The sequence below is a fragment of the Diplotaxodon limnothrissa genome, linkage group LG20, assembly GCF_057381915.1.
Source record: "Diplotaxodon limnothrissa isolate DT_005_m linkage group LG20, D_limnothrissa_male_GT1.1, whole genome shotgun sequence".
In the NCBI taxonomy this organism is placed as follows: Eukaryota; Metazoa; Chordata; class Actinopteri; order Cichliformes; family Cichlidae; genus Diplotaxodon; species Diplotaxodon limnothrissa.
Genome location: NC_140615.1, coordinates 5,038,571 through 5,060,588, shown reverse-complemented (window position 1 = coordinate 5,060,588; position 22,018 = coordinate 5,038,571). Strand labels below are relative to the sequence as shown.

General features: G+C 41.1%; 1 protein-coding gene across 1 annotated transcript; it reads left to right on the top strand.

The window, feature by feature from the left end:
* The first annotated feature begins 12,406 nt into the window (after positions 1 to 12,406).
* dclre1b (DNA cross-link repair 1B) lies at positions 12,407 to 15,871 on the top strand. The gene is made up of 4 exons (XM_085345018.1): positions 12,407 to 12,728; positions 13,450 to 13,615; positions 13,739 to 13,921; positions 14,658 to 15,871. The coding sequence occupies exons 1-4, from the start codon at positions 12,531 to 12,533 to the stop codon at positions 15,869 to 15,871; spliced, it is 1,761 nt and encodes a 586-aa protein (XP_085201144.1). The 5' UTR covers positions 12,407 to 12,530.
* The last annotated feature ends 6,147 nt before the right edge of the window (positions 15,872 to 22,018 follow it).

The following is a 22,018-nucleotide window of genomic DNA, read 5'->3' as shown; positions in this document are numbered from 1 at the left end:
GACTTCAGGCAGTCATTGAGCATAAATGATTTGCATCCTAGTATTAAAAACAATTCTTATATTTACAGTTATGTGTTTGTTTGTCTGGTTAATTTTGAACCACTGAAAATGGACGCCCTTGTATAAAAACCTCTGTAATTCCTAATAAGTTAATACAATGTTTTTGTCAATCACATCTTGATTGTTTGATTTAAAATTCACTGTGTTGGTGTACAGAGGGAAAACTACAAAAAGTGTGTAGTTGTCCTACAAATTATGGACCTGACATGCATTGAGAGAATGTACACGATCTCATAAATAATGAAAGCCCACTCATGCTGCTCTCAAAATAGTCAACATGGCAGCCTGATATGACGGTAGGCGGATATCGAATATTGGATTGCATCTCTCATTCCTGCAATCAATAGCTGGCAGGTCAGCCTCTCTTCAGTCTGAGAATCTGACACATCAAAAACAAAAGGGATATTCAAGGTTAACGGGCCTGGAGTGTGCCTTCAAGCTCTGGCCCACGCCTTAGTGAATGTGTCAGGGTGAAATCACATTATAATAGACAAGAAGAAGAGACATTAGTAGTAAAGCTCTGACTCACAATGCAAATGCAGCTTATATGAAAAAAATCATGAAAATTACAGGAAATTAAGTATGACTACAGTCCTCCCAGACCCTTATGAAGAAAACATCGAGGGAACAGTTTACCCTGCCCAGGATAGGGTTACCGGGGCCCCGCCCTGGAGCCAGGCCCGGGGAGGGTGCCCGAGGGCGAGCGTCTGGGCCTTAGTCCATGGGGCCCGGCTGGGCACAGCCCGAAAAGAGGACATGGGCCCATCCTCCTGCAGGCCCACCACCCGCAGGAGGCGCCATAGGGGTTGGGTGCATTGTGTGCCAGGCGGCGGCCAGGAGCGGAGGCCCTGGCGGACTGACCCCCGGCTGCCAAGACTGGCAATCGGGACATGGAATGTCACCTCTCTGGTGGGGAAGGAGCCTGAGTTAGTGCGTGAGGTTGAGAGGTACCGGCTAGATGTAGTCGGGCTCGCCTCTACGCATGGCTTGGGCTCTGGAACCAGTCTCCTGGAGAGGGGCTGGACTCTGTCTCAGTCTGGAGTTGCCCCTGGTGAGAGGCGGGGGGCTGGGTATCGGTACGTTGGGGTTTTTTACCAGAGGCAGCCGACAGGTATCGACAGGCCAAGCGGAATGCGGCTCGGGCAGTGGCTGAAGCAAAAACTCGGATGTGGGAGGAGCTCGGAGAGGCCATGGAAAAAGACTTTCGGACTGCCTCGATGAGATTCTGGCAAACCATCAGGCGTCTCAGGAGGGGAAAGCGGTGCTCTACCTGCACTGTGTATAGTGCTGGCGGAGCGCTGCTGACTTCAACTGAGAAAATTGTCAGGCGGTGGAAGGAATACTTCAAGGACCTCCTTAATCCCACTGACACGTCTTCCGAGGAGGAAGCAGAGTTTGGGGATGAGGGGAATGACCCGCCAATTTCCGGAGGCGAGGTCACTGAGGCAGTTAAACAACTCCTTAGTGGTGTTGATGAGGTCCGCCCCGAGTTCCTGAAGGCTCTGGATGTTGTAGGGCTGTCCTGGTTGACACGCCTCTGCTTAGGCTGCTGCCCCCGCGACCCGGCCACGGATAAAGCGGATGAAGATGGATGGATGGATACAGTCCTCCCTCATGAGTGCTCTTTTTGTGACATTAATTGCACAAGTCCTCTATAATGAGTCAAATGTTGGGAGGGCTGATATGGCAGTTGGGGAGCTTCGTATCGTATCCTCTTGGATCTGCGTGCTGCTCTCCCGTTCCTAATGCCTTTCAGTTAACCATTAGAGATACAATGAGGATCAATTTGACTGAAACAGGTTAAGAGGGTGAAGACCTGTGGGATTTCAGCTCTACATCTGCACACTTGACAAAAAGGTTATCAGGGCACATTTGAAAAGGTTTCCTTCAGTCTGAATGATCTCTTCCTGAAAAGCTTATGACTCGTGTTTTCACACAGCTGTCAGATTCTGTTTGTCCGCACGATAAGTGACTCAGAGAAATTTCAAACAATGCACCAACAGTCAATAACATGGAGATAAGGCTAACAGCTTTTTAAAAGTGCTGAGTTTTCACGCTGTAATTTTTTCCCCTTGGCTTTTCCCTCCCTGTTTAGTCTGCTTATCGTTTCCAGCAGATGACCGAGCACATCTCTCAGTGTACTAAAAGCTGCTGCTGATTTGTAAAGAATATCACTGGCATGAGTTGTTTCGGTGATGTAATTCATCCTGGTTACAACAGATAATAAAGACTCCCAGCTATACTGAACAGGATAATTAAAGGCTACAGCTTGGGAGGAAAATTGTTCAGGTAGTTTAGTTTTAATGGGGAAGAAATACTCTGCTGCTGCTGCCTTTAAAATTAGCTTCACAATCACACTGAATTTACATATCCAGACGAACTGAGTGTAAATTTAGGAGCTTTTGGTTCTTCTAAAATCAATCTAATGGGCAGGATAAGTGTGTTAAAATAAGAGGAAAGTAATCCAACTTCTTGATCCTGAGCTGTTATCAGGTCCCTGCACAGATTTTGTCTTTTCCTGTCAAAGCTCTGGACATCAGGTCCCCAGAGCCCAAGCCTGAGAAGATACTAAATATATCTTGTGCCAGTGTCTGAATCCCATTTTAAATTAATTCACTTCAACAGAGTTCTTAGTCGTGCAGCACTCTGCCAAACTCACTCTGCCAACTGGGCTTCATAAAATGGTAATGAGAACGGTGCTGTCTGCTGACAATGAAATAGATGCAGCAACACAGATGCACTGGCTGTGGCTCCAGATTGGCTGTTTATTCCACAGCATTGAAAATATATTTACGATAGCCCGACTTTGTCTCACTGCATCAGTGTCTACAATACAAAAAAACCCATTGACTCTGAAATGAGCATCTTCTTAGACTGACACCGGCACAATGGTCTGGCAAATAATAGAGCTTTATGTCTTACTTCTCCTGTGATTACTTCTGAAAATGGTTCATATTTGACAGGAGCGAAATCGCAGCTGCAAATCAATCTGTCATAACTTCTCTGGTGGGGGTAATAGTGCTTTAAAAACTCAAGAGCAAATGCTCTGTTAACTCTGAGCTCAGAGTGCACTGCCTGCTATTTCTGTAGTCTAGCTGCTCTTTGCTGAAGTCCCAAGCGAACAGCAAACATCTTTTGTTAACAGTTGGAGCCCTGTGCAAGACTTAAACTCAAAAGCAACTACTGAAGATATTAATATAGCACCATCTATACACAGGATAAAACTCAGGGGACCATAAAACTGATACAGTGTGTTTATCTAGAACATCAGCTGACAAGGCAAATGGAGAGGGCGAATGCAGATCCAAGCCTTTTCCACCTCTGTATGGAAACCTGACATTCTGTCTTTGGAGAAAGATGCTAAAAATTACATTCAGTGACAGCCAGGAGGTTAGCACTTGAGCTGAGCTTATAAAGGACACGAGCAGTATTTCGTAACAACCACATCTGACCAGATTCCAGGAAACATAAACAGCTGTAATCGCTGATTTCAAAACTCATATTCATAATCGAGCCTGTGATTTCTTGGCTTTAAATTAGTCACTTGTGATGACAAACCCACAAAGAATTATTGTTCTGCTATGAAGGCGTTGCTGTTCTCTCATGCCTCTTTTCCACCAATGGGAGTGTAGTGCAGAACCATTCTGACTTTGGTGCCTGCAGAGAACCAGACCCTGTTAGGTATGTGTCAAGATTGGTGGCTTCAGAGGCATCATCTGTGGCAGCCCCTCTGATGGTCACTGATGTCAGTGGTTGGTCCTTTGTGCTGCTCTGTTGATTCCAGCTTTTTGGCACCACTGCCAGTTTGTGTGTGTGTGTGTGTGTGTGTGTGTGTGTGTGTGTGTGTGTGTGTGTGTGTGTGTGTGTGTGTGTGTGTGTGTGTGTGTGTGTCAGAACAATAAACGCACCATTTCAGCTCTACAATGTTGATCAAAAATCTGCATGTGATGTGTTTATGAAAAAAACATTTAAAAGCTATTTATTAATTAATTTGACAATTTAATGACTGTTTAAAAATATGTTGAAAAGTATGTCGTCTTTTAATTCTTTGCTTTGATGATTTTGGTGACTTTATAACTTGCAGCTTTCTGTTTTCCAGTTCCTCCTTCTTTTCTACATTTTAAATTTTCTGCTTTTGTGATGTTATCTCTGTGTTTCTTTCATCTTTATAATCATCCTATTCTTACAGTTTGTGTCTTTTATGTAACTCTAGATTGAATAGGGTTGTAACCCTCACATATATGCCTTTCGTCAGTTCTAAACTCTGACGTAGTCTTGCAAAACACCGGTTTCTTATCTTGATGATTAAATGCTCTGAAGATGCAATGTGAGTGTGTGTGATTTAAGCTTCTTTTTAACCCATGCTCTCTGCTGTCATGCTATCAAACCGCTCATTGTTGCAATGCCTCTGTGGCTTTAACATTACTTTCAACCTTTGAAGTCTGTTAAAGCAGACAAGTGTTGAAGACAATGAAGACAAATGAAGACTTGCTGTTAAGCCTCATTATTGTAAACCACTCTGCTGCATAGATTTGCAGCCGTGGGCATTCAGACTTCAGAGGGAATGTCTGCAGTTGTCTTAATCATGTTGGGAACAGCAATTTATCTCATGTTTGACTCATATTGGTAGTTTTAGTTCATGTGAATGGCAAGCTGTCTCACCAGCTCATTTGATTCACAGCCTACTGCAATCCAATGCAACAGACCTGTAATACTTTTACAGCTCATAATCAAGTTTTGCTGTCTGAAAGTAGTAAATACAGCTCCTCAGTTATTTGGATCTGTGGTGTCGTGTTGAACTGCATTTAAAGACATTTTTATTGTTTCGTCCAGCCCTGTTTATGGATGAGGAGGACAGAACAGTAGACGGGCGTTGCACACCAGCTGAGAATTAAATGCGGTGGTATGTGGCATTGGTCAGTGCCAGTAAACGTTTATTAAAATTGGAAACACTTTTCAATGCAGTGCGGTCCAAGAGACAGCACCACTAAGAAGAGCTTTAAAATGCCCATAGAGTTGAACTACCACATCTCTCCAGAGTCATAGGAGACTGAACATAAAATTTCCACTCCATACAGAGCATGTTTTTTACCAGTATACAAAATAAATTATGTAATTCTGTAGGTTGAGGTTAACAGGATGAATTCTGTTACGATTAAGTGGGTACATGGGAATCTGCAGTCTACTCTAATTTATTTTCCCTGCCCTGAATATGCCGAGGTCACACGAAGACTTCCTTGTATGATCTTTGAAACTGTTGTATCAGCTCTCTCAGTGCTCTACCGCCGTAGCACTTAGAGTGATTCACCTTACTTTGCAGTGACTATAATTGATGCTGAGTAGGCCATCCTTAAGAATTACATATTAGCATCTGGTTGGTTCATGGGCAGAAGATAAGAGAGCATTTGTAATTTTGTCACCTCTCTAAGGTGGAAGCACTCTAGGATGTTTGCCTGGGCTTTTATTCCCCCATGTGCTCACATCTGCCTGTTTTAAAATCGCCGGCAAATAAATTCGATGTTAAAACATGTTCTCACTCCCCTTCAGTTTTTGTAGGATTATTATATATTTGGCTTGACTTTTTTTTTTATCCTGAAAATCCATACTAAGGATTTTATTATGAAAATTCACTATTAAGTGCTCGAAAAAAAATACAAACGTTTTCTGACCCTTAAAACACTTCATAGAAGTCCACAGCTGGATTGTCTAAGAGATCATGCTATGACTTTGAAAAGTGAATGCAAAGGGGCTGTTAACATCCTACTTTAGGTTTCTCATATGTTCTTTGGCGTTTAAATATGGGCACTGCCTGGGTTACTGAAGAACGTGTCCTGTAGCCCGTCCTGTTTTTGGCAGCTGGTTGACTGTTGGGCTGTAGTCTCATATTGCATGAAGTGTGAGCAGTTTTTCTTGACGAATCATCTATATTTACCCATCTCTCAGTTTTGATCTGTGTTTCTGTCTCTGGCAATGAAAAGAACTTTGATAACCTCATGCTGTTATTATTATCAGAAGGGTTGCCTGTTTTTTGGTAGGAGCATTGCCCCAAATAGCTTACATGTTGCTGGTCTATAAAAGGACTGATTGATGGTCATCCTTCTAGCAGGGTCCCCCGTCTCTCAGGGAATCTTCTGGACTCGGTCACCTCCCAGAGTCATAATTGGTCGGCTTTTCAGTTTGGCTGCATTGCTAAACTTAGAAAGAACTGCACAAATTGAAAACTAAAACCGCACAAGAAGTACACATAGATGAGTATTTTTTCATTGCATTTATGAAGCTGTGCATGATCAAGCAATCAAAGTGATTGACTGACTGATTCTATCCAGAAGCAATATCTGAATATAATCCAATGTCTTGCACACAAAAAAAAGGTGCGCGTCACATGATTATGCATCATAAAACTGTGTCAATCTGTTTTTGTATATATTTGACGCACAAAATGCACAGCTTTCATCTTATCAAGTAAAGTTACCACCATCGTGATGAAGTATAGTGTGCTACATATTGGGATGTCAGAATATCAAGTGAACTGCCATCTAAAAACATTGAGAAGAAAATTGAAGCCTGATAACAGAAACAAAGAGTTGCTGTTGAAAACACAACAAAGGCATGTGGGAGAGAAGAAAAAGGCACAAACAGAAGCATCCTGGGATAAAACCACCGGGAGATATGCCACAAAAGTTTCTTTTATGTCAGCCCAACTGGAGCCGCATAAGTAATATCAACCATTTTCTGTTGCTCTGTGCAAATCCACAATTTTCTAAATGATAACAAGAGCATAACAGAAGTGGGTTAGCCAGAAAGCCAGCTAAGGTAAACTAAAGGAAAGATTCTGTCTTTTTTTCTTTTTGTGCTGAAAAATCTGCCATCGTTTTAGTTTTTCCTCATTCATTTCATATCGCTGAAAAAACATCCTTTTATCCACTAAGCCAAAATAAACTGTGGCATTAATGTGGTGACAACTGATAAAACATTTACAGCTTGAGTTTGCAATTTAATTTCGATTTTCAAATCTAACGCCTCGCTGAGACACAGCACACCAAACCCCATGTAATCCATAACTGCCTTGCTTGCTTGTTCTCTTTTTCTGTCTTCCTGTGCAAACTCCCTCAGCTGCCTAATCCACTGGGGGACAAAAGACTTAAACTGCTATCAAAATAAGTGGTTCTGATCTCATATTTGAAATTTACTGACTCTGCATTTAAGCGATTGCAGACAAAGGTCAAGCTCATCGTTTTTGTGGCAGGATGGATACGGGGCTATGAGTCTCTAGAGCCTGATAGGCCTTGTGAAAAATGAAGCTTCACATGACTTTACAGTTGATTCTTTCCGTAAAATGCATTTTTATGGATTTTATAAGCAATGAAAATGATGGTGTCCCTGCTTTTATACAGCAAATTGATATTGCAGACTCAGTGTATTGATTGTCTTCTGATTGTCCCATGAGAGTACTGCAACTATTTAATTTACTGCAAATCAATCTGTAGTTGCAAAGTGCATGGGGCTATCTACTAGACTGGTTGTTTCGTCAATTAGTGGATATAATGTGACAGGTAATGAGGAGTAGTTACTCACAGCCTTACAGACTGAAACACTGGCTCCTGGATTTTTACCAGCCTGGTGTTTTTCCTCTCTCAGTAAACTGTATACTAAGCTCCTGTCACAGGGATACTCACATCAACTTAACACACTTGACTGAGCTTCAGGCCCACTGTGATTGTGTGTGTGTGTGTGTGTGTGTGTGTGTGTGTGTGTGTGTGTGTGTGTGTGTGTGTGTGTGTGTGTGTGTGTGTGTGTGTGTGTGTGTGTGTGTGTGTGTGTGCCTCATTACCAGCAGGGTAAAGTATTGTTCTGACGTTTGCATGCTTTACCAGCCTGACTGTAGTAATAGGTATAAACAAGGTTAACCCCATTTTCTGCAGCTGCTCAGTGCCAGTTCCTCTGAAGTTTCTCTAAGCAAATAACCAACAAAACACCCCAGTTCTGCAGGCACAAACACAACAATCACAACAGAGTACTTCTGTCTATTCCCATTGGACAGAATTACTGCAAACATTGCTCAGTGCTGGATGAGAAGTAAATTCAGCCCTTTCTGTGCTATACTGTGCCATACGTGCATTATGCACATGGGAAGCACTTTGCTAAATCACGAGCAAACGCACCATTTGTCTTGCACATTGATTCACTAAAGTATATGGCAGCCCTGTGATTGAAGTTTCTTTGGGGCCTGTTTGATCAATTATTTATCATGTCTTTTATTATGGTTTGGTGTGCAGGGCACCACTGGCAAAGCTGAGACATCTGTGAAGAGTAAAAGTAAAGTTACATTCATGTCCATTAAATTAATTCAGAATGATGGTCTCTGACCTCGCCTTTCTCTGAAGCTGCTCACTTTAATCCGGTTTCTTGTGCTTGTGTACGATTGTTTTTTTCCCTTGCGAGTAAATTATGCTTTTACTGCAAATTTGCTTCACACCCATCATTTGATGCATAAGCCATTTCAGTAAATTACCTACAATAATAGTTCTCCAACGCAGGAAGGAAAAGAGCTTCCAAAAAGAAAATCCTTTTTTTCTTGATATCCACAGGACAATTTAACCTAAACAGGAAATCTATGAAATCTTGTCCCAATTTACATGAGGAGCATAATAGTAGAGCGTCAACAGCGCTGACTTGGAAGCAATTGAAAATCTGTCATCTCAGCAGCAAGCCAGTCATGCGGAACATGTTGCATGCTATGTATATAAATCAGATTCCTGAATGATCACACTCGTCTTCATCCTATGGAGAAAAATTATGTGTTTGTTGGCAGTGTATTTTTGAGGAGCTGACAGTCAGTTGTCAGTGTTAGTCTTCCTGTGGGACAACAAGAGGATCTCTCTATCAAGCAAACCTGTCTGCTTCTGCAGAAATTGTGCCAAATCTTTAAACTCTCATTTTATCATTAAATCTTTTGCTTATTGCTCGGTGCATGAACACTTGATGTGCTGATAGTAAGGAGAAATAGCCTATTACATGCAACATTACACAAATTCAGTACAGCACAAAGAAGGAACTGCAGCGTCAGTGTAGTAAACAATGCTTGACTCATCTCACCACCATCTTAAACCGCTCTCAAGTATTTAGTCGGGTGCATGTGGGGGCTGTGCACAATAAAATGTGTCTAAAAGCACATTGGCGTTACAGCATGTTTCTTGTGCATTTTTCAAACGGCTCGTATTCTTATTCTTTCTTTAGCCCCCGTATCTGTTTGTTCCCTTTTCAGGGGAAAAAAATGCTGTTTTGATTAAATGCTAGTATGGCTGACATATTGACCATGTCCCAGCTTCTCCTGATAGACAATTAATGAGGGTTTTCAGCCCTGCAGCTTGCATGTTACCTATATTAATCCTCACTGCTGAGGATTTTTTCATATCCCTGCATCATATAAAAAGAAATTTTAAAACACTTGGAGCTCTCTGGGATGAAAATTAGAGTCATTTTTCTCTCTGTATGCAGCATTGCAATGACAGTAAGCTACGAATCATGGCTGTGCATTCTGCGGCCCTAAAACTGCACCCTTAGCTGGTCCGTGGGTGATTTCCACCATGCTGACTACATGCCACACCTCTCAGCTCACTCCTGAAAGTCCAATAAACTGAACTTATCAATTCACATGAGGGGAGAAACAATAGTGCTTTTGTGGTGCAGCTTCTCCACCTCTATAGGTGTTATACAGCAGTGTGGATAAGAAGGTAGTGCTCAACACACAGGGTAAAGAGGACTAGACAGCAATCATGCTACTGTACTGTGGTATCATGACACTGTTTTTATGTCACACAATGAGAGCATAAAAGGTGTGACCCTTGAAACCCCATTGAGGATGATGGAATGGCAGAGGCTGAAGCAGAGAAAATGAAACAAAGAGCGCAGAGACTGGAGGAGGGAGAAGGTGAGAGATAAACAGAGAAAGACAGATGGAATAAGTGAGAGAGGCTGCCAAAATGAGGATATGTGTCCTCACCAGCTTCTTCTAGCCTGCAACTTGTTCTTAGCCCCCGAGGGACATTTTTAGCTCATCACACATGTCTGTAAATATCTCTGCAGCAGGGAGAGTGTGTGTGCAGCACCACTGCATCATCCCAGAAGGGAAAGAGACATAAGCCGCCATCGCCACTGAGTCTGACTGTACAAATTTGTTGACTCAGATGAATGGGGGTAATAAAAATAGATCACACTGGTCTTTATTACCGTGGGGATGGTTATATATTTAGGAAAAAAAACTAGAGAATTAAGAGAAAAACTTTTATGGGACCACCGAATCTCATTTAATCATCGTTGTCATTGCCAAAAAACATCAAGTTGGTTTACATCTTTTTATCTGTATTAATTTAAGTAACATTTTGTAGTAGCATTTGATAGAGGGGAATAAAGGATATGGGGACATTTGCACACCGAAATTAGCGCAAGAGAATGTGTTAGATATAAAGCATTCCTTTTAAAAACAGCAGTGGCATATCACAGACTGTGCAGCCATCTGCTTTTGAAGCATCACTGGTACTGTCTCACAGCACTTTTGGTTTTTTTTGTTTGTTTGTTTTTTTCTTCTTCTTGCAGAACACCATGACAGGAAAGACAGCTCCTGCTGACCTCAGCAACCTTTGGCTTGATACATGTAAACAGCTGCTAATTTTAATCTTCTCCCTGCACTGACATTCCTATAATATTTGAAGAATCACAACAAGGCACGGTGGTTTTGTGCACGCGTTATTTAAGGAATTTAATTATGTTCGTTGCTGATTGAGAAAGAATATACTAAATAATAATGAAGTGCGTTACTGTTTATTTATGCACAGTTGCATAATTATACTTAGAATATCTATGAGAAATATTTGTCCTGTTATCAATATTTTACTTGTCTCTAGACACTGTTTTAACACTGCAGCTGGAGGTGTGAACGTAGAGCAGCATTACCCCCAAAATAAACACATCTATTGCACATCAGGGACAAAATCTTTATTAGTTACAGTTTCCCGCTGTGGAACCATCACAAAGATGTGAAGTGAATAGTAACAGGGGTTCCACTGAATCCTTGCAGAGTGGGCGCATGCGTGCATTTGGGGGTGATATAATTAACTGTAAAGCAGCGTGTGATTAATGCGCTCCTGTATGGAAAGAGAACTCATGCCGCGTGATAAGAGAGGAATGCGCAGCAGTCCCAGGTATTATCCTGAAAAGTGAACAGCGTGCAAAGGAAAAGGGTGGAGAGGTGCGGGGGGTGGGGCGCTACAGTGAATTCCTATCATCACCATAGCAATGACCCCATTTAGCAGTACCCCCTTCTCAATGTATATAACAAATAATGCATATTGGGATGATGATTTTTATGAGTGTTACATATATATAGTCATATATTAGATACAGTAAGTAAGTCTCGAAGGTTTCAGAGGGGAATCAATCCATCATCCAAACACCAAAGTCTTCAGTATATCTCTCTCTTTTTTTTCGCTAGAATTGTTTAAAGCTTTAATATATTTCGGAAATAATCAAGCGCTCTTCTCTATCAATTTATAATCTCGTAAAATATGAGAAACACAATAAATGCCCTGCAAAGTTGCCATGAAGCGACTGTTTCCGCTCTATTGGCGCCATCTTGTGGATACTACAACAGTTTGCTTACGTTGTGTATTTCTGGTAGCCTCCTGTATTGAATATATATTTTTAGAGATTTACAAATACAGTTTTAAAAATGGATATTGTTGAAATTGATTTGCTACATCCTTGGTTTCTTCCTATAAAAAGAAATTTCATTATTTTTCCTTTCCACTGTCGCCAAGTGCTGCTCCGAGGGGACCATTCGATGAGGTTTTCTCTTTAACATTGTAAGTTTTTAGTGTTTGCCTTACATCATAAAGCATATTGAGGTGACTGCTATTGCTGGGGGGGGGTTCTAGTTTTTTTTATATGGATCCAGCCGAGTGCCGCCTTTTGGTGGCAGTATTGTAGATAAGCAGCATGACCGCTACAATAAAGAAAACAAAGAAGAAGAAGGAAAAGGAGGCGTTGAGCGTTAAATTGAAAACAGAAATGGCGGGGCTTAACAGCTGCTGTTAGCACCGCAACTGTGAAAATGTAACGACCGGCCAGCTGTTTAAGGTGCTCAAGGTTGGGCTGAAGATTTTCTGAACCTAAATCAGAGGTCAATACGAGAAAAAAAAAGTATGTAGCCTTTAGTAACGAGTGTTAAATTTGTATTTAGCGATTCCGTTAGCCAGAAGCCAGTGAAGGGTTTTGTTTTTTTGTTTATGTCAACACGCTGTTGTGTTTCTGCTGACATTTTAATACGCAGTTTGCTCTGTGACAACCTTAACTGCCCGTCAAACTCCCAACTATTACTTTAATTAGTCTCTAACAGCTGGCCACAGGCGAAAAACCCGTGACATCTATCGACTGACCACACAGCTGGATGACCTCAAGCGGTGGCAATAACAATGCCCGCAAACGGGAAAGTCATTCCCCACACGCCGCTGGCCGTGGACTTCTGGCATGTGCGGAAGTGTCCGGGTACCCGGCTGTTTTTCCTGTCCCACATGCACAGCGACCACACGACAGGTTTGACGTCCACGTGGAGCAATCGCCCCATCTACTGCTCACCTACAACCGCCACTTTGTTGAAACTCAAGCTGCAGGTAAGGGAGGGTGTAGTCATTAAAAATAAAGAAACAAATGCATGTTTGAGTGTAGAAGCAGTGCTGCACGGGATCTAAAACCTTTAATTATTGAATTAGAGCTCATTAGAGCTATTGGCTACACCTGGGCTCGCACAGCACAGGTATAATTAATGATTATCTAGCTACATGATTTTCTATAGCCAAGAAGCTGGAGTTTTGGAACAGAAAGAACAGTAACAAATGTGTTTGGCTACTGTAGAGCCCGACACAGAAGCAGCAGGTAAAATGGCAGATGTTCTGTACCAAGGACACTTTGACAGATGAAGTGTCAAACCCTCAACCCTGCAGTGGACAGCTATGGTATGCACACTTATAGAAAACATTAAATGAGCGGCAGTTCTCTGGGCAAAAAATGTCTTGCTGATGTCAGAGGAGACTGGCCAAGCTGTTTCACACTCATAGGAGGCAACAGTAACTCACATAAACATTCAATACTGCCAGGTTATAAACTCAAGCATCTCTGATCTGAGTGCACAACATGTCAACCCTATACAAAATATACAATAACAGTGGTGTGTTATTTCTATAGTTTCCAAACTTTGATCTTTTATCAACCTTAAACGTGTTTCAGACTAAACCTGACCGTGATCTGGAGTAGTAGATATTCTGTTGCACCAAAGTCTTTTATAAGGTTTTGATGTTTTTTGGTTTTCCTCTGAATGTTTCCATGTCTGCTTAGGTGAAAGAACAGTGGATCCATCCTTTAGAAGTGGGTGAGCCATACCTACTCCCACTGGATGATATTGGCAAGGAGAGGCTCACGGTCACACTGATAGATGCCAACCACTGTCCAGGGGCTGTCATGTTTCTATTCGAAGGCTACTTTGGCTCCATTCTATACACTGGTCTGTTTCTCTGAAGCTTCTCAGACATTGAAAAATGCAATTTCTCAAGTTGTGTCCTGTTGGATTTAATTTCTCAAGTTTTTGGTATCACGTAAATTAACATTCCGCGCCGATTTATTTCAGGCGACTTTAGATACACTCCTTCAATGCTGCGTGAGCCATGCTTACGGACCTACGCCACTATAGATGTGCTGTACCTGGACAACACTAACTGTGACCCTAACCGTACCCTGCCATCAAGACAGCGAGCCACTCAACAGATTAAGGAGATTATTCGCAGCCACCCCAGCCACAATGTTATCATAGGTCAGTTTAAACAGCTTGCTGCAGCCCTGTCAGTTACTGTATTGTGACTGTGCATAAATGGCTTTTTTTGTATTTTTTTTATTGGGTGTATATGCTGCCAAAGATTAATAGGAGTTAGTGCTGTCAGCGTTAATCTTGTTAATACAACGTTAACACCACAACCGCATTAACGCGGCAAATCCCCGTTAGAGAGTTAACATGGATCGGCCCTGGCGAGGGCTGCACGGCATCAACACACGTGCAGCCCTCGCCAGGGCCGATCCATGTTAACTCTCTAACGGGGATTTGCCGCGTTAATGCGGTTGTGGTGTTAACGTCGTATTAACGCTGACAGCACTAATAGGAACCTTAGCCTCACCACCACCATTAGGGGACAAAAGCTGATGTTACATACACAGGAGTCGCATTGCACTCTTTGCCAAAGGGTGTGTCTGACAACAGTACATGTAAAATTAACAAAAACAGCAATATCAGTATCAATGTTGGGATTGAAAAGAAGGATTTTTTTAAATTTGTTTTTTTGTAGCTGTGCGATATTTTGAACACAAAGCTCTTCCTCAGATTTCTGATAAACACATTGTCTCACTTTCAAAGCTATTAATTCACATCCTCAGCTTAGAAGGTGATGATTTGTCATTCTTGTGTTCACAGCTTGTTCCTGCTGATTCTCAGTAGCTAAAAAAAGGTCAGTTATTGCAGGTCTAAAGTTTTCTTGTTGCTTTATTCCGTCTTGCAGGCCTTTATTCCTTAGGTAAAGAGTCCCTGCTATTGGAGCTGGCGATGGAATTTAAAACCTGGATTGAGGTGAGCTTTGAGAGAATGGAGACCCTTAAAGCTCTGGAGCTGCCTGATGTCTTCACTACTGAGCCAGGGGCCGGCCGTATCAGAGCTGTGGACCAGTCAGAGATTTGTGCCTCTGCTTTGCACCAGTGGAACAAAGAACAACCAACTTTGGCCATCTTGCCCACCAGCAGGCCGCTGATCTCTTTCCACCCTTATGTCCATGTAGTACCCTATTCAGATCACTCCTCCTACCAAGAGCTGGAGGATTTTGTCTCAGCACTTAAACCTACCTGCCTTATACCCATTGTAGGAAAATGTGTACCTGGAAGTCTTTCTGCCTTACTCCCTCACAAAAAACGCCATGAAATCCTGGTACCAGAGTCAGTCCGACACTACATGTCGAGAGAGCCAGAGAGGCAACTCTGCTCATCAGCATACACTAGCCTTCGCCGCAAACACTTCCATCCTCTTGTTCCTAAAGGAGTGGTATTTGAGTCTCCTGTAAGGGGATCTGGGAAGTCATGTGAAGAAGCCTGGGAGGCAGAGTGTGTGGAGCAGGATGGATCTGGGGAAGAGACAGAAACAGAAAGTAGTGAAAAGGACTCTGACTGTATTCTCCTGGACCTGAGCAAAGAGCTCACCCCCAGCAGAAATGGAAGAGGGGCTGGAGATGTGTGGAACCTCAACATCGTCCAGACAGTCACAGAAGAAAGAGCGAGGGAAGGGTCAACGCCACTGAGCGAAATCGCACCGAGCCGCTTCTCTCCAGTGGAGATTCTGGCAAACACCAATGCCTGCTTGAAGCCCAGTGTTACCACAACGTTGTCTTTAGAAACAAGTGCCAAAATAATCAATAACCAGCACAGTGAGTGTGAGAACAACCACACATTGCCAATTGAGAATACCATGAGTCAGCACTGCGGGATTGATCAGAACGACAGCGTGACATTATTTCAGAACAGCCCTGATAATGATTCCTGTGCTTCATCCAGCCCACTGGCTTTGCTGAACTATGCGTATATAGAGGAGCTTGAAAACAGACTTTTAAAGAACCTCCCCTTCTCAGAGGAGGACTTTAAGAGCTGCGGCCTCCTGCAGAAAGGTTTTGTGCAGCAGTTTACCCCTTCACCTTTACAGTATTCAAAAGGCAATGACCTCTCAGACTGATTTTTGTTTGTGGTGATTTTGAGGTTGAAGTTTTTGCCTTCTTTTAGAGGCCTTTTTGTGTTTTTGTGTCGTCATAAGCACTTTAAAGCAGTTATCCTACTTGTTCCTGCGCTTTAATTCCTTGTGCTATTTCTATTTTTTTTTTTTTTTGTTGTTGGTGTGGCCTGGACGTTATTGGTTATTGAGCAGGAACAGTTAAGTGATGGTTTTTGTTTTTTGTTTCTTTAAGCTTTTCCCTCACGTTTGCATTTTTCTGTGTAAGATCGACAGAAAATAATTATTTCTCATTTGGAAGACGTTTTATCCGTTTGTTGGTCGGGATATGTTGGTCGGGGAAAACTAATCAGTGACTTTTTGTATGGACAAAGCTGAGGCACATTCTCAGTATTATGTGTTGGTCGTTTTCACACTTTGGGTGTACATGCTTCAGCTATACCAAACTATGGGGATACGTGTTAAGAAACCGCACTGCACCATGGGCCATTTTTGAGAATAGTGATGATTCTCAGTTTCTCTGTAAACACCACTGTTTATAGTTTAGTTTCACTCCTGTGTCCTTGTTTGTATATTAAGATATCAGCCACATGTTATTGCTTACTGAGCACTTTTTGTTCCTTTTTAGTTTAAACAATAATTAAACTAAACAATTTAGTTTACCGTAATTATTGCTCGTGGATACCACTGATGCTGCGTGATGCAACTTAACATCCATGTGAATAAACATTTTTTCTAAATGTGAACATGTGTTAGTTACTGTTTTGTATTTTTTAATGTTTTTGGTAGCACAACCAAATCTTTATTCAATCTGTACAGTTTGTGGATTTTGCTGGGAAAATTAGTTTTAAGTCAGGATTAGAATTACATGTGAGAGAATTTGGTACCAGATTCATTTTTTTATTTAAGCTTCTGTTTTATGTTTAATTTAATGTCCTATCAGGTGACATAAGGAGTCCATTTTCACCCCAACACTTTAGAAAATGATCAACTCAATTAACAAAGCAAGTTAGCAGCGCTATTTGCAACAATAAACAAGCTGTGTACGTTACAGTCACCTCCTGTGACCGTTTAACAGCCCACTCTGACAGTGAAGCAACCTTTAAGAGAACAGAAATGATGAATCTCTTGAGCTTAAATAGTAAATATAATGTGGTTTGTGTTTTAGGCAGAAACTTTGAACCATAAAGGCTTAAAAGGCTTTCTCTGGTTCAGAATTTGGCTGTACCGTGCACCATGTGTTTTCTGAACATAAGTTGCAATGTTAAAGGTCAAATCTGATTCTGATCAATCAGCCTGCCTGAGTGATAAGCGAACAGTAACATTTTAGCAATACAAAAGCTGTGAAAAAGCAACACAAGGTTCAGTAAAATGTCATCTTTGTGGACCAAAATGTCCTGCCAGAATAATGAGTTTAATAAATTCCAAATCCCTGGATCTCTCCAGCTGATCCAGGAGAGGACAACCGCTGCCTAAGCAAAAACCCTTAGTGATCCCTCATGTGACAGGAGTATCGGGACAGATGAGGTGCATTTTTTCTAAACACAGCGTCTCCATAGTTTTTAAACCCTAAAACACTCTGCGCCAAAAGCTGGTCCACCCCAAAGATCGGGTCCCCTGACGCAAACGAAGCAATGTAGCGTACGCTGTTAAGTGCCAGGAGGATTTCCATTTCCTCTGGCGAAGCGGATGGCACAACACAGAAGAGCTAACTTGTCAGTGATTGTTTGATCAGTGGTCATGGCAATTTGCATACTAATGATGGAAGAACTGACCTCACAGCTCACTGTTCATTCAGTGGGCTAGTTTGTCATTATGCAATGAACAGTTTATACGGCACCTGCAGTGCGCTGAGACTGAAGAAGTCACTTGCATGGGTGACGAAACATTTCTCCCACTGAAAACACTACATCCACATGAACAGAATCAACCTTTGGGGCTCATGCAAAAAAAAAAAAAACATGTATTAAAACCACATGTTTGATAAAGGAAAGCATTTATCTTTAGAGAGATTGTTTTCTTGTGAAATAAAGTCAAAGGAACTCCAGTTATGGATGTAATTACATCGGAAGAAAAACGAATTTATTTGATTTTTTTGTGAATGTCATAATTTCCTCCTCACTTAATTTTTGCTAATAAAGCCACAAAATAATACTAATAAAATATTTACACAAGATGTATTTCTGTTGATTCAACATAATTTTTGTCATCTGTTGTCATACAGATCTGTTTTCTAACATAAATCTATTTGTTAATATCAAAATATTTAAAGTTGTTATTCACTGAGCACATGTTAATTTGCACTTTTTAAGATAACTCACTACACAAACTGTAGCACAAAGATTTTCAGCATTATGTGTAAATGTAGGCTAAATATTCCCCAGCTGTTTCTTGCTGCAGTGCTCTTATTCTTCCCTAAGATGGCAGTAGTTTGTTAAAAAAAAAAAAAACAGCTGTTTTTACTTTATGTCTTGCCTGTCATTTAAATGTGGTATGAAGGTTTTTTTAATTTATATATTAAAATGAATAGAATTGTGTTTTTGAACAAAATCCCAATTTTCACTCTCTGTTTTATATTAATGAGCATTAAGTTTGATAGTCACAAAAAATATTTGACTGCAGTTGGCATTCAGACCATTTCTCTAAAAAATACCAGATTCCTGCAGCGCTCTTATTGTGAAAGCCAAATCTTGACTAGTTTCAGTCCTTTCCATGTTCATACATAAAAGCTTGCACACTGCACTGACTGCAGAGAAGGACTAGATGTCCTTCCTTTTAAGTACCAAACACAATGGTGTCTTGGAGGCCTATCTGTTTTTTTGTTGTTGTTGTTTTTTTTTTCTCTATAACACAGGGAGGGCATCGACTAAAGAAACTTCAGCTGAACCAAAATCCACTCTCCAAGAGGCTGGTTTGTGTTAAACTGAAACCACAGTAATATTTACATGACTGCATATAAAACTGCCAAAGAACACAGAAAAGGAGCAAAAACTCAAAATAAAAAGTGTGATGCAGTGTTCTTGAAACTCTGCAGCACAGCACAATGAGCAGTGCAATAGCTAAAAAAAAAAAGTGCATCCTATCCAGCTATATCAACATTTCTTTTTTCTTGTTGTTGTTGGCTGTGACACTAACACGTCCCATTAGGCTGGACTTTGAAAAAAAAGTGCCTTGTGAAATGTTGTCTCTGTGTGAAGTTCAGAAATCTCTGAGGTGTCACACTGCGACATCGTAAAGTCACCATCAGCGGGTTGTCAGGCTGACATGAGCAGCCAACAGGAGTCTCCTCATGTGCTCAAAAAGGATGAATGACCAGCTCCTGCATGGTGTTTAGCAGCATGTGTGGAGGAGGGAGGGCCGCTCGGGCCTTACTGTGTGCAGATAGATGTTTATTACGACCACTAGCTGATTGTGCACATCCTTTATTTAAGTAAAAGTATTAATATAGCAGTATAAAAATTCTCTCCACTTGGATTACTATCATATTTAAAGGTCCTGTACTCCCCAAAAAGCTAAATTTGCATGTCTTTCCTCTAAATGTTTACATTGTTTTGCAGTAAGTTTCCCTGTTTTGGTGACATCATCTGCAGAAATGTTTGTAACCTAGTCACAAGGGGTCACAAAACAGTGCCCTCTCTTCAATGCAATGAACTAGATGCCATTTGCTCAAAGAACCAAAAAGTTACAATTTTTAACAATAATTTAAAAGAAAAAAAAGTCATCTTGTGAATCTTTTCAGGTATGAAAATGCATCACATGCAGTTAACTAACATTACAGCTCAGCCAAGTGGGATGCCATTGACGTTTGCCTCCTGTCAATCTGTCAAAGTTTTGTTTCCTCCTAAAGTGATAAGGGCGGACAGCGTACTTTCCTGCATGAAGCTGCTCACAACCATGTTGGTGGATGTATTTGTTTTAATAACCAAATGGATTTTTGGAAACTCACATCAAAATAATCTAGATGGGAAAACAGCACTGCGGGGCAGAGGAAAACATATAAATTTAACTTGGTGTTGCGCTGCCAATTTAATACTATTTTTTAAAGCCCAGACTCTACATATTTCCCACAGAATTTTGCATTTAATCATTTTCTTTGACAAAAAATATTTCTCCAGTTACTACCGCACCTCTAACCAGTGGCTTGCTGTGTTAAAAGGCACCGTGTGTTCCTCCTATACTGGTGTAAAATCTGTTTATGTAAAACCTGACATTTTTCACTTTAGTGTAGTATCTTTTGTTTGGTTTCAAATTCAGTGTGGCAACGTGTTAAGAAAGAAGAACAAAGATTGCAGCTATTCAAATGCTAACACTCTGGGCTGTTCTGCATCATTGGGTTATCATAATTGTTTTCAACACGGCAACTAATCTGGTTATTTTTTTTACATACGATAATCTCCTGGTTGATTTCAAAATAAACTGATTTGTTAGTTTAAAAAATCAGAATTATATGTCAAAATCAAAATAATCATTAAAATTTTTAATGTCTTCATGTCACAGTACTCACATCAGTTTAATTTAATAAAGAGGTATAATAATTATTTTCTGTCGAGGTATATGATCAACCTTAAATTCATAGTGTGGGACAGCAGTTAAGTAAATGTACACAGAGCTCACCATCAGTGCTGGCTACACCGCTGACAGAGGAGGAACACAGCACCAGTGAATGAGTTGCTCCATTTTCTGTGGATAACCAGGATGCAACCTGCCCCGTGGGGACTCCCAGAAATTCAGAGAGAAACACATTGTTTTGTCGAGCTCTTATAGTGCCTTGGCTTGTAGCCATTTGCAGTCTTTCTCGGCAGTAAGGGGGGCAGAGTTGTGTTCTCCTAAGATTGGTTGAAATGCAATCAGGACAAGACAACACAAGATGCTCAATTTGCATTAAGATTTCTGCATATTTAACGTGAACCTGTTTTTCTCTCACTTGCAGCACCAATGCTATTTTAAGACTGTGCACTGGTGTTATCAAAATAGAAAAAAACATGTTCGTGACTAAAATCCTGACAATAATTTGGGCCAGGGAGAAGAAGGGAGCAGGGTTTTTTGTCTTTATTTTTAACTTTTTTTTACACTGTGAATCTGAACCTCTGGCAGTGAGGCCAGGAAATGAAAGGAAATGGAGTGTCACGTACCCCCACAAACATCACAGCAGGGCATTAGAGCTAAAGTAATGGATTCCTCACACACACCATTACTTCAAAGTGGAAAGCATGAAGACACTGCCACCTGCAAGGCCAAGCTCTCTTACCACAAGTAAAATAGAATGACATGGCCTCTACAATTCACTCAGCCCCACCTTCAAATCAATGATTTTACTAAGAGTAATAATCTGATTAGCACCGTCTCTGGTTAGTTCATAGTCTCTATAGTCTCTTTTACATACAGAAATAATTGCTGATCCAGGTCATTCACCCAGAATCACAATGTGGCTTTGAGTATTTAACATTTCTCCGTGTGCTGAAAAGAAGAATGATCCAGCTGTGTAATTTATAGCTCAGCTCAAGCAAGCGCTCTTTGTACATTCTTCAACTCTTACTAGGCACTAAAATCCACTTACCCTCAGGACCCACAAATAAAAAAAAGTTAATGTACATGACGGCTAGTACACCCAACTTTGGTTTTTAAGTATCAAAGCACTAAATCACAGGAATCACAGACTGTTGCCTGCAGACTCTCTGCTGCAGTTGTAGAGGGAAATCTTTGAACAAGACAGGAGTGTTAACATTGTTTTGTTGTGTGTGTGTGGGGGGGGGGGGGGGGGGGGGGGGGGGGGGGCTTCCAGGTTCACCAAAGCTTCTGAGCTTTACTGGGATCTTTGCCAACAGGTAATCCAGCTGTTTTTAATGCTTCTGAAGTGGTGCAGGAGAGATCCAGTTTTGACTGCCAGCCCTAGATTGCAGCTGTCGTTTCAAAGATTTGCCTGATGTTCTCCTTTAGACCTCTCAGTTGACATCTAGCACCTCTTCTTCCACCTGTTGTGGATCTTATTTATTGCTTGTTATTAAATATGTGTGGATCTTGTGAAATTTTCCATTTAGCCTAACTAGCTGAACTGCATATTCAATCATTTCTCAATTTTAGGCAGGTTATTTATTACTTTCAGCTGATTTTTGTTGTTGTTTTGTTTTTTATGTCTGCTCACTAAATAGTACT

Excerpts from the sequence above, each read along its gene's own strand:
- dclre1b (XM_085345018.1), top strand. The coding sequence starts at position 12,531 with ATGCCCGCAAACGGGAAAGTCATTCCCCACACGCCGCTGGCCGTGGAC. Across the intron at positions 12,729-13,449 it reads TGTTGAAACTCAAGCTGCAG|GTGAAAGAACAGTGGATCCA; the intron begins GTAAGGGAGGGT and ends ATGTCTGCTTAG. Across the intron at positions 13,616-13,738 it reads TGGCTCCATTCTATACACTG|GCGACTTTAGATACACTCCT; the intron begins GTCTGTTTCTCT and ends GATTTATTTCAG.